Source organism: Brassica rapa, chromosome A01, assembly GCF_000309985.2.
Source record: "Brassica rapa cultivar Chiifu-401-42 chromosome A01, CAAS_Brap_v3.01, whole genome shotgun sequence".
NCBI classification, from domain to species: domain Eukaryota; kingdom Viridiplantae; phylum Streptophyta; class Magnoliopsida; order Brassicales; family Brassicaceae; genus Brassica; species Brassica rapa.
Genome location: NC_024795.2, coordinates 8,825,601 through 8,841,617, shown reverse-complemented (window position 1 = coordinate 8,841,617; position 16,017 = coordinate 8,825,601). Strand labels below are relative to the sequence as shown.

At 37.5% G+C, this 16,017-nt stretch overlaps 2 protein-coding genes across 2 annotated transcripts; one reads left to right on the top strand and one right to left on the bottom strand.

Moving 5' to 3' along the window:
• Nucleotides 1–303: 303 nt before the first annotated feature.
• On the bottom strand, nt 304–6,377 carry LOC103863726 (ABC transporter B family member 2). The gene is made up of 12 exons (XM_009141481.3): nt 6,027–6,377; nt 5,688–5,742; nt 5,419–5,594; nt 4,412–4,612; nt 4,065–4,324; nt 3,435–3,975; nt 2,943–3,322; nt 2,326–2,726; nt 1,917–2,158; nt 1,175–1,835; nt 708–1,048; nt 304–628 (listed from the first exon to the last, which is right to left on the bottom strand). The coding sequence occupies exons 1-12, from the start codon at nt 6,267–6,269 to the stop codon at nt 425–427; spliced, it is 3,705 nt and encodes a 1,234-aa protein (XP_009139729.2). The 5' UTR covers nt 6,270–6,377; the 3' UTR covers nt 304–424.
• A 1,305-nt stretch (nt 6,378–7,682) lies between these two features.
• Nucleotides 7,683–8,584, top strand: LOC103863715 (V-type proton ATPase subunit G3). Its single transcript, XM_009141473.3, has 3 exons — nt 7,683–8,044; nt 8,141–8,241; nt 8,311–8,584. The coding sequence occupies exons 1-3, from the start codon at nt 7,957–7,959 to the stop codon at nt 8,446–8,448; spliced, it is 327 nt and encodes a 108-aa protein (XP_009139721.1). The 5' UTR covers nt 7,683–7,956; the 3' UTR covers nt 8,449–8,584.
• Nucleotides 8,585–16,017: the final 7,433 nt, after the last annotated feature.

The following is a 16,017-nucleotide window of genomic DNA, read 5'->3' as shown; positions in this document are numbered from 1 at the left end:
CTGGTAATGATGGCTGCTTATTTGTAAAAGGTTGTGTCATTTTGTAGGGACATGAACTCTGCACTAACCTTTATTCCTTATCATCACATTTGTCTTTTTGTTGATCCTTTTATTCTTATCCTGGGAGAATGTCGCAGTGAAAACGTGTTGATGATAAAGAGAGTTTATAAGAAAAGCGAGATGACTCATTTGAATAAATAAATAAAGATTCATTTGAAAGAAAAAAAACATATTGCTGGTTTAATTTTTTTTGTTTTTTTTGGTTTAGAAATTTTTACTAATTTGAATTTGATAATTTGTAAATCAAGATGATTGGCATAATCACATATGATTAAATATAATCACATCGGGTAAACTATAGGTATGATCAATATTTTCCACAAAAACAAATTAAGAGTTTAATACAATCATCTATATAGTGTATTCAAGGATGTTGCTGCTGCTGAAGGCTGATGAGTTTAAAATAAGGACCCGTCTTGTTCTGAACGAGTCTATGGTGGCTGCCTTGCTCTACGATCTTACCTCCGTGTAATACACTTATCGTGTCCGCGTTCTGGATCGTCGATAACCGGTGAGCAACCACCACCGTTGTCCGGTTTGTCATTAACCGATCCAATGCTTGTTGTACCTAACATGCATTCGTATATAAAATCATATATAAGACTGTGGATTAAACCCTAGAAACATCTAATTCTACGGAAACTTACCACACGCTCGGATTCAATGTCCAAAGCGCTTGTGGCTTCATCAAGGAGCAAAATCTCAGGATTCCTGAGGATGGCTCTAGCGATAGCTATCCTCTGTCTCTGACCGCCTGACATCTGAACGCCGCGTTCACCTACTTTGGTAGAGTAGCCTTGTGGCAGAGAGGTGATGAAGCTGTGAGCGTTTGCGAGCGTAGCTGCCTCGATGACTTCAGATTGAGTAGCTCTTTCGTTTCCGTACAAAATGTTCTCGTAGATTGTGGTTGCGAAAAGTGCTGGTTCTTGTTGAACCAGACCAATGTGTTTCCTCAGTGCTTTCAAGTCCAGTTTCTTGATGTCTTTTCCTGTAAATGTAATTTAAAAAAAAAACAGATTAGTCAGCCAAATAAACATTTCTTCTGATACAAGAAATATTGGTGTTTTTTCAGAGTAACTTGTGACGCAAGAAACTTTTGTGTTTAGACACTTACCCTCTATCATGACTTTTCCTGCGGTCGGGTCATAGAACCGGAGAATGAGTGAAATAACCGAACTTTTACCGGACCCACTCTGTCCCACAAGCGCCATACTCTTTCCGGAACGAACTATCAGATCAAAGTCCTTAAAAATAACAACATCTGGTCTTGAAGGGTAGCTAAAGTGGACGCCTTTAAGCTCAATCATGCCTTCCACATTAGTCAGCTCCTCACTGGTTTCTCCAACAATCTGAGTCTTCCGGTCCAAGATTTCAAACACAGACGCCACCATCTGGTTTCCTTTCAGCAGATCCGGAGCTAGAGCCAACGTCTCACCCATCGCTAAAGCCGTCACGATCAAAACCATGAATGTTTTCATCACTGATTTGAAGTTCGATAAGCCTTTATCCATCAACGTTGACCCGTACCAAAGAGCAAGGCCATAGGAGGAGAAAATAAAGAACTGAGAGATGCCATAGAAAAGTCCAGCTGTTTGTCCACGCCTGAAAGAACGTTTGGATGGTTCTAATAGCTCTCTTGAATACAGTTCTAAGATCTTATCCTCAGCACAGAAGGCGGCGACGGTTCGGATGTTGCTAACAGACTCTCCCGCCAACATGTTGGCCTTTAAGTACGCTTTGCTCAAGTTTCCTCCGTAGCCTTGCATGAAAAGTTTCTACAAAGCATACAAAAAATCAATCACCTAATTAATTTGTCAAAAAAGACACGTTAATAGACGCAAAAACGCTGCCTTTACCTCGCTGATATGTCCGCTTATAACCAACGGGTATGTAGCCACTACGACAAGAGTAAGACGCCAGTTGAGCATGAAGGAAATGACGAAAGATGTCACAACCAGACCTAAGTTCTGAAGTAGAATCGTTGACCTATCGACCACTATGGTTTTAAGCAAAGTCGCGTCGCTCTCTAGCCGTGACGCCAACATGGAGCTCGTGTTGTCCACCTCATCAAACCACCCGATTTCGTTCCTCAAAATAGCTACAAAACCAAAATAAGTTATTAAGTTTATTATTGATTGAAAACCCAAAATAAGTTTAAAATTTTATACAAATGCATTCTTTGTAAAAAATATATTTAAAATTGAATAAATTTAACATTCATTCGAAAAAAAATTGCGAAAAACTTTAAAACAGTTTGAGATGAACCTGAAAACATCTTTTCGCGGACACGGAGAGTGAGACGCTCGCCCATAGTACCAAAGCAGATATGCTCAATGGTGTAGACAATGAGGGTGATGGCTGAAGCGCAGCAGAAGAGGATAGCTATCTTCTTGACCTCTTTTTGAGTGTCCACCCAATCCTTCTCGTAGTATGAAACTAATGAGTGTGAGACTCCAAGAGCGAAAAGAGGCATCTGAGATCCAGCAATAAAAGCACATATTGTGCCACAAAGTCCGTACATCCAGTCCGGTCGGATCATAGAATAAAGACGTCCCACCGTTACTTTAGTCTTTTTGGTTGGCTCTGCACCGTCCTGTCTAGTTACTGAGTCCCTATCTGAGCAGAAGCTCGTCCTTGTTCTTGATAGATCCCCTGAGTACTTTACACTACAAATGAAAAAAAGAACCGATATTCAAGCCCGGTCCTAGACATAACAAGATGAAACATTGATATTGACCCTTGAATTTTTTAAGTGTTACTACACATAAACTATATGGCCACAATTTGTTAAAAATAAACTTATTAAAACTCTTACTATAAATTTTCAAACAATCGGTTTTGCTGTTAGGATTTTAGACAGTATAGTGAGAAGCATATAGTACCTCTGTTGCCTGCTTAGCGTGCGAGTCAAGGAAGGGTTACGCTGCAATGAGGCAGCTTCTTGGAGACGAAGGAGAGCAGAGTAGGCCCCGTCAGGATTCGCTATGAGATTCTCGTGGTTTCCAAACTCTACGATCTTCCCTTCGTGAACAACCGCTATGATGTCTGCGTTTCTTACGGTTGAGAGTCTATGAGCCACAACTACCGTTGTTCTTCCAACCATCACACGGTCCAACGCTTCTTGCACGCTCTTCTCTGACTCTGCATCTAGAGCGCTTGTCGCCTCATCGAGTAAAAGTATCGATGGATTCTTCACGATTGCTCTTGATATCGCTATCCTTTGTTTCTGTCCACCAGAAAGTTGAATTCCCCTCTCTCCAACCTAAGGTAAAAGTTGAGTTTAGGGTTTATAGTTGCTTCTTATCTTCCAAGGTATCTCTTTGACATAGGTTTTATAAGTGTTTCTTGTGTTCCAAGGTTCATATATAACATACCTGAGTCTCAAACCCTTCAGGGAGGTTGTTGATAAACGAAATGGCTTCCGAGAGCTTTGCAGCACGGCCAAGCTCCTCATTCGTCGAGTCATCTTTGCCATACATAATGTTTTCACGGATCGTTGTAGCGAACAGGGCTGGTTCTTGATTAACCAAACCAATCTGTCCTCTTAACCACTTTATATCAAGATCTTTAATATCGTTTCCGTCTAGCCACACAGCTCCAGAGTTTGGCTCGTAGAACCGCTCTATCAAGGATATGACCGTGCTCTTTCCCGACCCGCTTCCTCCAACAAGTGCCACGATTTTCCCGGCCGGGATGGATATGTTTAGCTTGTCGAAGATCACTACATCGGGGCGAGATGGGTAGCTAAAAGTCACGTTCTTGAATTGAATGTGCCCGTCTACTTTGCCGAGTCTACGGCCAGTTTTTGCGCTAGTTTTAGCCGCCGTGTCACGTTCAATCATCTTGAAAATTGGATATGCAGCAGCTTTGGCTCGTACAAACGCGGAAATATCCGGCGCAGCCTGTCCAAGCGACCTACACGAACACGAAAACGTTAGGATACATAAAAGATACATAGGAAACGTGGATAGCAAGCAATCAAGCAAGATAGGAAGATGTTATACAGGCCAGCGATGACAACGTTGAGCATGGTAGTGAATGATTTGCCACCATCTGCGATGTCCTTGTGGACAACAACGCTTGTGAACCAGACGAGCAAGGCCCATGATAGAAACAAGACACAATGCAACGAACCAAGACCTAGTCCTTTGGTTAAACCGGCTTTTCTCCCGTACTTGAACGTGTTCTGTAGAGCTTCCCGGTATAACTTCACCGCCCTTTCTTCACCCGTGAATGCTTGTACGGTCCTAACATTACCGATCACCTGAGTTTCGACAGAGAAACATGAAGCACACACAACAAAACGTATGATTTCAATATATGAACTTAACTTGTCAGACAAGCAACTAACCTCTTCCGCAATCTCACCGGCCTTGATGTATGATTTTCGGACTCTGGCGATAAGTCCAATGGCTACAAACGCGTAGATGCCGCCTGCTAGAGCAATGAGAGGGACTATGGACAAAGTGACAAGACTTATTTGCCATACGCTCGAGAATCCGATCGCAAAACCGGCTATGAACCGGCTTATATAGTGCAAGAAATTCCCTACCTGCAACGAAATCAACCGGTAATGAAGCTATTATAAACCTAGAACCGGATTTGCATGATCACATGTAAAGTTTGAGATTAAAGCGACTAGATTGTTAAGGTGACTGGCTAGCTGGAAAGAACCAAATATAGGTCATTCATAAAAACATAAATTAATTTGTATCAAACTCAACCGCCTTATAAATGCAAAATGCAATGCAGCTATAACCGAATTAAAGACTATGCATTTATTATTTTTGCATCAAGGACCGAAAGCATATTACAAAAAGGAAAAAATAAAAATAAAGGTTTTTTTTTTTTAAACTAAAAAATAAAGGTATATGCTTTATTGGAATATCAGAAAATAATAATATTAGTGTTTGAAATACTAAAAAACAAAAGAGATGCATGCAAAAGCCTCTGTATTATTTATTGAACTCAATGGACCATATGGTGATCCACATTAAAACTGACACAGAGTAGAGAACCCATGTGTACGAAATAGAAACAACACACTTAAAAGATTTATAAATTTTAACAGCTAAATGTCTATAGCTAAAAATGAATGAATAAATAAAATGTCTATAGCTCTGATCGACCAACGTCTTAGTTAGCAGCAGGCTTTACTAGGTAGTTGCACAAAACATATAAATTGATTTGTGTATATAAATCTTATGTTAATTTGAATGCAATTAGTAATTGATCTATTACGAATTTAATAATAGAACTTATGCAAAATGTTGACAAAACACAAAAACAAATATAATTGCCAAGTTAATCAAATTGTTAGGAACTTGGGAGCCGGTTAGATTCGGTGAAGAGATGTACCTTCTCGGAGAGAGCGTCTTGGACGACGAGAATGTCGGATGTGATGGCTGATATGACTTCTCCGGTGGAAGCTTCGGTATCAAATAAGCTTATGTCTTGACTTAACATTGACCGAAGATAAGCTCTCCTCATTTTTGCCGCTTGTCTCTCTCCCGTATGCATCCAACATGCAACCTCTGTTTCCATTTTTGTATATTTTATATTTTATTTACTAAAAATGAACTGTATAATTCAGAAATATTGCTTGATTTTAATAAATGTTTATTTACCTAACCATGAAGAAAATAGTATAGCCACACTCAGATATACAAAATCCAACGAGTACTGCACCAAGTGAATAAAAATTAAAGTCGAGCAATCGTAATCACAAATAAAAATTATAATACTCGCATATAATTAACTAGGGTTTTTAATAAACTTACTTAATTAGGGTTTCAGTCAATTTTGTCTGGAGTACATATTAATTACAATCTCCTAACAATAACACTGTTTTGATTTTTGAAGGCAATGTAAAGTTATATTCAGTTTCCGAGTAATGAGCAAGAATCTACAAGTTTTAGTTACATATGAAGATTTAAAACTATATACTAGGAAAAATAAATAAAAACCTTGGCGACTTTGTGAGAGGCAAGGTGTGGATAGAGATAAGCTAGACCAATAATGTTGATGAGTTTGCCAAAGAATATGAAAAAGACCGGAACGGAGGCTCCGTGAATGCACGCGCCGATTGATCCTAGAGTCATGAGAACGCAATCATAGAAATCAGCAAAGGAGAAGAGCTTAAGAAGTGACACCTTCGGTGTCGCCTTCTGCTTCTCCTTCTTGGTCGCCGGATCACTGGACGCCTCCATGTTCACCGGAAAGAATGTGTTTAGTTGTTGGAGAGGAAAATGATGAAAAAGAAGATAAAATAAATAGAGAGAGACGTTAAGAGGTAAAGTGGTTAGAGAGCAAGAGGATGAGAGAGAGAGTACATTAAATGAAAGCAGACATATAAGACCAAGTTTATCGGTTTCAGCGTGAAATGTTTGGTGTGAAGCTGTAAGTGTGACCCTTATTAATAACTGTCTTATTAAGTTTTGATCTCTCGCTTTACTTTAATTGTTTATAATCTTTTGATTAATTATATTGGCAATTATTGTTAATTTTGTTCACGGTAAAGCTAATGATTCAGAAGGGTTAATGATGGTGTACGATTTTGCGTTAGTTGTGCTGATGACTGGTGAACTTATGATGTGGTGGGGTCTAGTTTTCGATTATAACATGTTCTTTTGGCTGCTTTGGATGGTGCATAGTGAAGTGACCAAGTCTTAGGGTTCTCGACGCAGTTGTTACGTATCACGTATGATATGACGTCTCACATGTTATCTTGGTTCTACTTTTTCACATTTATAAGCTTTGCTTTTTCCTATTAGAGATAAATATCTCAAATCTAAAATTCTAAAATTATTTTAATACATAAATAGTTATGACCAATCCAATAATCACCAATTGATTTTAAGTTAGAAATACATAATACACATGAATCTAACATTTTACTCTTAGGTCAAAATGGCCAAAGTTTGCCTTTGGAAACTATTTGATAAAAACATGTTATTATTCAGTAAACATATCTAAATCCGTATATCAAAATATCAAGAAATTTTATGTTCAAGAACAGCTAAAACAACAAACTTAAAAGGAGACAAGAACATCAAAGTATGGCCTCCGAACAGCAACCCGACATAAGAATAACTGAGAACAACCACACCCTATGTTATATATCAATCACCATCTTATATTGTAAATTTTATAAGATTTTTACAGGATCATTTAGAAATAGAAAAACAAGAAAATCAAATCTTCTCTATTTTAAGATTTTATTCCAACTCGAACGACTTGTTTCTGTTGACATATTTATAACATAGATGTGACGATTTTCATTATTTTATTTATTAAATGCTAACCATAATGCATGTGTATGACTCATTTGGGCTAATTATTGCATTTATGTCAGTGAAAATGATGTATTTGAGCTGTTTACTAGAGGTCTAACTTTAATTAATTTTGTAGCTAATTTGTAAGCTGATTATTTGAGACATTAAAAACTTGGGATTATCGACTATAGATACATCTACATGTAGATAATTGTTCGCCCAAAGAAAACGACCTAGAATGCAGTGACCGCTGTCTTCTCTAATAATCATATTAGCCAGTGGCAGCTCTAGAGAATGTGTTCTATGCTCATTATCATCTTTAGAGTCCCATGTTGTTCATATTAGCCGATATACATGCAGCCACAGAGAATATGTTTTATGTTCATAATCATCTTTAAATCTTAAAATCACACCGATCCGATGATCACGCAATGTTATTTGAACTCATTTTAGTTTCAAAATAACGAGTCAAAAACTAATTCCATAGACCAAGGAGAAAAAAACTCTCCGTCTAATTAAAACAATAACCAAAGACGCTTATATCAACAATTTCCATCTCTGGCATCAAGATTTTTAAAAGAACAAACACAAGTCTTGATTGTCTTTGAGGAGATCACAAGCTATGGATTCTTTAAGAGGCCAAGGTGGGATTCAGATGCTTTTAAATGCTGAACAAGAAGCTGGTCGGATCGTTTCAGCTGCTAGGACCGGTATAGTCTTTTCCCTTTTTTACGGTTTCTTGGCTCAGTTACTAAAACTTTTGTGTTGAATCCTTTTTTTTTTTTGATGGATGAATCGATGATCAGCAAAACTAGCAAGAATGAAGCAAGCGAAGGACGAGGCTGAGAAGGAGATGGAAGAGTATCGGTCCCGGCTAGAAGAAGAGTATCAGACACAAAATTCTGGGGTAATCAGCACAAAAACAAAAGCTAGATACTGAGATTGATTTGTACTAATTCTTTACATTTTATTTCAGACGGAACAAGAAGCAGCCGCAAAACGTTTAGAAGAGGAGACAGATGGAAGGATTCAGAATCTTAAGGAATCTAGTTCAAAAGTCTCTAAGGAAATTGTCAAGATGCTCATCAAGTATGTTACCACTACTGGAGCATGATGCTCACTGTACACACTCACCCCCAAGAAAGTGGCTCAAATAAAAAACAATGTGGCCCGTTCTATTTTATTACTCACAATGTCTAATAAAGTTTTTTTGTCCAACCGTCTAATAATATTTTTCTAAACAAGAACTATTTAGCGGAAACAACAAATATGATGGTTTTTCTAAAGAAAAGTGACCCTCAACAAGAGAAATGTGGGTTTAGAATAAAACATGTGCAGTGATATATACGTGACCCAGTAAAAATCGGTAAGGATTGAATCGAGATGCGGTGCGTGCCAATGATATATACTAACAAATATGACCCAACAAGAATAAATGATAATCGAATTGAGATGCAATGAGAACCAATAATCCCCCTATATATTAAATGAGAAGTCACTTTAGTAATTTCTGGTGACGTGTCACTCATAAATGAAGTTTCAAAAAATTGTTATAATTTTTATTTATTTAAATTAGATCTAAAAATTTAAGGTAAGTCTAAAAACATTTAACATCACTTGCCATATAATCTAAAACATATTACAAATAATAATTTATGGTAACTAATTCTCGAAATTATAGAAAGATTAATAATGTTTTATTTATTACTTTTAATATTTATAAACTATAAAATATAATGAATTTTTTTTATATAAGATAATTATAATAGTATTATACTCTACTTGATGAATTGTATTCGAATATAATTATATAATAACTATTTTAAATATTACAAAATCCAAACATGTCTATTAATATAATTTTTAAATTATTTATCGTTGTTTACAGAATAAATTTATCAGAATTTTAAAATTATTTATATAATGTTATAAATTATTTATAAAAATATAAATCCTACTATATATTGATTGAGAAGTCACATAAGTGATTTTTTATTACGTTCTGATCATAAATGAACTCTTCAAATTGTTATAATTTGATTGGTCGATGATTTTAATTTTATTTATTATAATTATATCTAAAAGGAAAGGATAATTCAATTACCACTTTCAAAATAATCTGCATAATATTAGAAATAATTATTTATGGTAACTAATTGTTGAAACTATGAAAGAGTAATAATGCGATCAATGTTTTTTATATATTTATAAATTACGTAAAATAATAAATAAAAATATTTATTTGAATTGATATAATGATTTTTTATTCGTATAGAAAGAATTATATTTGTATATAAAGTATCATAATAACTATTAATGATTAATAATTCAATGCATGCTTTATAAATCATTTATAAAATTATAAATACATTTATAAAATTATTTATATTGGCTTAACAGATGTTTTAAATTATTATAAGATGTTCTATGTTATTTATAGAAGCTTATACATTAATTTATAAAATGTAGTTTGAAAATTTATCCTCCTATTACAATATTAAACTAAACATTTACTGGTAATAATGGTAATTATGACTTGTTAGAGTTTAATTCATTAAATAAAGTTAGTTTAAGAGATATTTCGTTAAATACTTAGTTTGGGGTTTTTTACCCAAAACAAACTTAGTTGAGGGGTTTTAACGTTGAAATTCTTTATTCCTACCTTATTAACTATTATTTAAATACTTATAGTGAGATTTGTTTTATCAAAAACTAGTTGCAATCAACTAACGAGATATCTTATTTCCAAATATCATGCATTTAATATTTAAATATATATATATATATATAGCAAAATTTGAGTTACCAAAATTATGTATATATTATAACCAGAATATCTTTAAAAATTTATTAGAAGATATTCTAACTCATAGCTGAACTAAAATTTATTAGAGGATATTCTATCTCATAGCTTCTCTTGAAAACTAGGTGATATTACGTGTATACGCACACCAATTAACCTAATGTGCACACTACCACAATCGAATAGTATGTCGATGTAGCACTTTAGGATCGAATCCACAGAGACCAACTATTACACTTTATCTTTATGGGATCAATATCAAGCTAAAACAATATGGGAGGTTTTAAAATTGATTTCGTAACAAGCAAGTAATAAGATTAATTAAAGATTTTCAGATGATTAAAAATGCTAGCCTAGGGTGGTTTGGTCGGGTGTTAAGCAAGTGTGAGCCAAACAATTATTCAAGTTTAATTAAGAGCAAGTCTAGAACTCGGATCACTCAAGTAGAACAGCCCACAGTCATGGAACTGCCCCCTATGCTGATCGATCTTGATACCTAAACTCTCGTTTGGATCAAGATGCGACAGCAAGCAATAGAGATCAAGTCCGATAGGTTCACCAAACACCCTAATATCTACTTTCGCTAATTAGGGATGCTAGGCTCATTCATAACAGATCTAGCAACCTATTACACTGTTAATGAACAGGTTAAACCTAGGATCTAACATTAAGCGGCCAGATTAATGCAAGCATTAAGAATAGATATGAATGAAGACAATCAATGGTTTCACTTATCTATGTTTAACTCACGGATCTAACACCCTAGACTAAGCAAGGTGACTACTCAGCCATAGCTACTGAGAACACAGAGATAACAGATGAAGAAAACATGCTGAATCAATAAAATAAAAGAGATAGGGTTCAGGATTCTTCTCAAGAGTGTAGAGATCCTTCTCCCTTTACAATAAGCAAATCCAACAATGGAGTTTTTGGGTCTGGTTCCTCTCTGTAAACTAGCGTAGTATGATCAGGAAAAACAGAAAAAGAAGATATATCCAAGCCACAGGCGGCTGGGAGAGAAAATAGAGAGATTAGGGCAATTCCCGAAATAGGTTGTAGTTTCCTTAAAAATCTCTGTCGCTGGAACAGGCACTCGGAACAGTCACTCGGGTTGCTCCGCTATCCGGAACAGTCATCAAGACTGTTCTGCGTGAAAATCACCAAATTGCACTTTTTGCTGCCTCTTTTGTTCCAGCTGGTCCATCTCCCATCCAATGCAACTCCAGACCTGTAATGACTCGAAAAGGACTAGAAAGACTCGATAAATACTTGAAAACCAATTGAAAAGCATATATATAAGATGTATAAAACACCATATATCAATTCCCTTAGACTTAGATCCTTGTTTGTCCTCAAACAATGTCAAGTATCAAGAACAGGGAGAAAAGTTTGAAAGTGTAAGAACTAGGCCTGGGCGTTCGGTGGACCGTTCGGTTTCGGTCCGGATAATTCGGATTTTCGGATTTTCGGTGTTATGCTCAGAAGTACCATTCGGGTTTTACTAATTATCGGATCGGTTTCGGTTCGATTCCTTTCAGGTTCGGTTCGGATCGGACGTAACCAATGTTTAAAATCGTCCAAATTTTTTTTTTTTTAAACCTTAAAAATTGATAAATTTTTTTTCCAAAATATATAAATTGTTCACAAATCTAATTAAAAATTAGTTAAACTATCTAAATTAACTAAAAAATATTCAAAATAACAATTAAAACAAACTAAAAAAATATTTTGAATATCCTAACATATCTAAATCATCTTAAATATATATAAACTTTAACATATTTAACTAATTTCGGATCTTTCCGGATCCTAGTTCGGATGTCGGTTCGGTTCGGATTATAACCAAACACCAAAATACTAAGCTCATAAGTTCCGTTCGGATATTTTTGTATAACAGTTCGGATTCGGTTTTGGAATTTCCGGTTCGGGTCTAGGTAGGTACTTCGGGTTGAGGTAAAAACGCCCAGGCCTAGTAGGAACTCTCCTATTCTCAGCAACCATACTTTAACCATGAATCTCTGAACTATACAAGCAGTAAAACTAGGACAACACACCCTTACCGGAACCCCATTGACTGCTGTTCAAAAATCGGCTCCATACTCTTCATCTCAAACCTGAAAAAGCAACACTATCGAGACAGAACTCCCTACATTCATTTAAGCGTAGCGTGAGCTTCTCATCATAGGCATCATTCAGGGTAGACGGTCTAGGTGTGGAACAGACTATTTAATGGTGGAGTTAAGAGTGTTTAGGGGCTACCATTTCATTGAAGAGGATGCAGGATATCACACAAAATGGCAAGAGAGGATAGATCCATTGATGTCCACAGCCTCTACTCGTTTTTGCTCTATCTGGTGCGACTGTTCTGATGACAGAACAAGTAACTAATTGTTCTGCTTTCCACTTTCCTCTACACACTCTTCAATACTTGGTACCAACTTCTTGCTCGACCTTTCCAGTGGCTCCATGTTTCTTTTCTTTCTTCCCCTTCACCATCACATTAATCTCGTTTTTTTTTTTGAAGACTGGTATGGTGATGTGACGAAGAAGGAGGTAATACATGATCGTTCTGAGTGCCACTGGTGGTTCTGATTTCGCGACCATTCTGGTTCTCCACTCCTGATCTTGCGCAGTTCATTGGTTATGGAGCGGTTGCTCCCTTAATCTGCTTGTTCTCCTTTCTTACTGAATTTCTGTAGCAGTAACGAGTAGCAGGCTGCGTTGATCATTTCCTCTCCGACCTTTTTGCACATATCTGCACATATGACACTGAAAAACAAATGCATGAAGGTGGAATAAAGGATAAGGTGCAGGGTGGGAACTAGCTAAAGATGAGCTAGCTACTCAGGATCAGCAAGATGGATAAAAATGGTAAGAAGTCCTGAGTGTGTTCTCGTTTCCCTGATCTAATGCCCATAACAAGAAAAATTTCAGTCACGAATAGGTTCAAGTAAGGTAGAGTTAAGTCTACCCAGTGTAACCTGATCGGCTGAGAACTTCTGGAGAATCAAGTGAGATATATCAGGGTGTTCCAGATCCACATGTGTGTCTTTCGCCACTGCTAAGGTCACTGAACAAGATAACTAAAGCACGAGGTGGTCAGTGATCAACACAGAATAAGGTCCTAATTCCCACAAAATTTTGACTGACTCAATAAAAACTGACTCAAATTGACCCAAAAGAAAAACAAAAGAAAGAAACGAGTTAGTAAACGACGAAAACCCTCCCTTAGACTTACTTCACAACGTCCCTGGTGTGAAAATAAATCAGAGAGAAGGAGAAAACAAGAATAAATTTTTTTTTTTTGGGTCGAGATACTTACCTGGTGCGGAGCAGCCTGACAGAGCAAGACGCGGTTGCTCCGGTAAAGGATGCTTTGGAATAAGAGCAGCCAGCCGCTTGCTCCAGTCAAGGGTCTCGAATTTTCTGATTTATGTCCTGAGACTCAACAAACTAAAAACAAAAATAAGTAAAAGAAAATCCTAATGTTAATGACACTTACCAGTGGGTTGCCTCCCACCAAGCGCTTGGTTTAAGTCTCTAGCTTGACTTGGTGACTGGGATCAGTCAGGTTGAGCATGAGGGCCTGTTCCAAAACAAGCTCCACAATCAGACATGTTCAGCTTCAAAACCCTGCTCAACAACCCTTTTACAGCAGCTTCCCCTTTCTCCTTCAGTTCATGTGTGAGAATAGCTCTGACTTTAGAGATGGTTTAGAGGTACCCTTGCACTTTATCTCATACTCAATGGAGTTCTCATCACACTTGAGTGGTACCAAAGTCATTGTAGGATCTCCCTTGACCCTTTTCTTCTGGACTTTCTGTTTTACCTTTGAATTCCCTCTGATTTTAGTAGGATCAGTGCATCGATCTTCATCAGATAACAGCCAGCTCTCACCCTTATCACCATGCTCCTTCTCTGGAACAACCTTCAGCTTTTCTACATCAAACACTGAGATGCGAGAGGCGTGTGATGAGGAAGATCTGGTGGGTACAGCCTTGTAGAAAACTTTCTTGTTGATGTTGGAGAAGCAGACTCTCTTGTTGGGCATATCGATGGTTGCTCCAACAGTAGCCATGAATGTCCTTCCAAATATCAAAGGCATCTCATGATCCTTGTTCATCTCAACAACTTGAAACTCAGCATGAACAATGCATTCCCCTACTTGAACATGAAGGCTGCGGATGGTTCCATATGGGACTGCTCTGGAAGAGTTTGCAAAGGTCAGGGTCAGCTGAGAACGCTCAACATCAGCAATACCCAAATCGTCTACAATAGCCTTTGAGACGAGATTCACACAAGAACCAGAGTCACAAAGAGCATCCTTGAAGGTTGTTCCTGCGATGGAACATGGGAAAACAAACTTTCCAGGATCATCAACCTTAGCCAGTACCTTTAGTGCTGGTGTAGACAGAGCTTTGGCATAGAGGACCTTGATCTCCTCTTGAGTCTCTCTACAATTTCTAAAAAACTTGAGCAATGGACGAATCTGCAGAGCATCTTCAAATGCAAGTTCTTTAGGAAGCCTTCTCACCATCTTGTTAAAACCTATCAGCTGCTCTTCACTAATGGGTTCCATCAGATGTCTAGGTGGAATTGGATAGGGAACCTTGGGAACATAGACTCGAGATGGTGGAGTCTCAGCAGGTTCGCTAGGAGCAGTCTCGCTAGGAGCAGTCACGCCAGAGCAAACAGACTGCTCTGCTCTCTCTTCTGCACCTGGAGCAGTCTCAACGAACGGCTGCTCTATTGCATTACAGTGCTCAATCTTAGGATTTTTATCAGTTCTTCCAGGTAGCGTCTTTTGTTGCGTCTTGACACACTCAACTGTTTGAGCAAGCTGAACATCAATCTTTCTTATATGGATCGCAAGATTGTCATACTTGTTATTCAGCTCAGTGAACATGTTGCCCATCCTGGTGTCTATTTCCGTGGTTACCTGATTCAATGCCTTGGCCTGAACCTGCTGACCCTGTAACAATTGTTGCATCATCATACCCAGACCCTTCAGCTCATCTGGTTGACTGTTCCCGTTAGCTAGAACAGCTTGCTGATTACTCTGCGGTTGTCGCTTGTTCTGGTTCTGAATATGCCCAGCCGTAGTTTGCTCCATGCTGAAGAGCCCTTGGTTGTTTTCAGTAGCTGATCAACCTTGGCAGTCAGCTCATCTATTTTCTGGATGTCGGAACTGTTCCCTTTCATGGAGCAATCACTCTCTTCTTTCTTATTAGCTGAGCTAGCAGCCATGTTCTCAATCAGCTTAAACGCTCCATCAGTGGTCTGCTGCATTTGTTGCATCTGCTGCTGCATGAGTGCCATAGCTGCAGCGAGATCATCCTGATTGGCAGGATCACCCATAGTGGTGTCAGTTTACCTTGGCTGTTGACGATTTGTTCTTTCTAATCTTGCTAGCTCCTGGTTGGTAAATGTAACTAACTCTCCTTGTGCGTTTCTCCGAGTATGTCTACTGATCATGCACCTGGAACATTGGCTGCAACAAAAAGGATAAGGCAAGTTAGAGGTCTTAAACTAAATAAATAACCGAAAAATAAAGGTAAAAAGATGGTCCCCGGCAACGGCGCCAAATTGATATTACGTGTATATGCACACCAATTAACCTAATGTGCACACTACCACAATCGAATGGTATGTCGATGTAGCACTTTAGGATCAAATCCACAGAGACCAACTATTACACTTTATCTTTATGGGATCAATATCAAGCTAAAACAATATGGGAGGTTTTAAAGTTGATTTCGTAACAAGCAAGTAATAAGATTAATTAAAGATTTTCAGATGATTAAAAATGCTAGCCTAGGGTAGTTTGGTCGGGTGTTAAACAATTGTGAGCCAAACAATTATTCAAGTTTAATTAAGAGC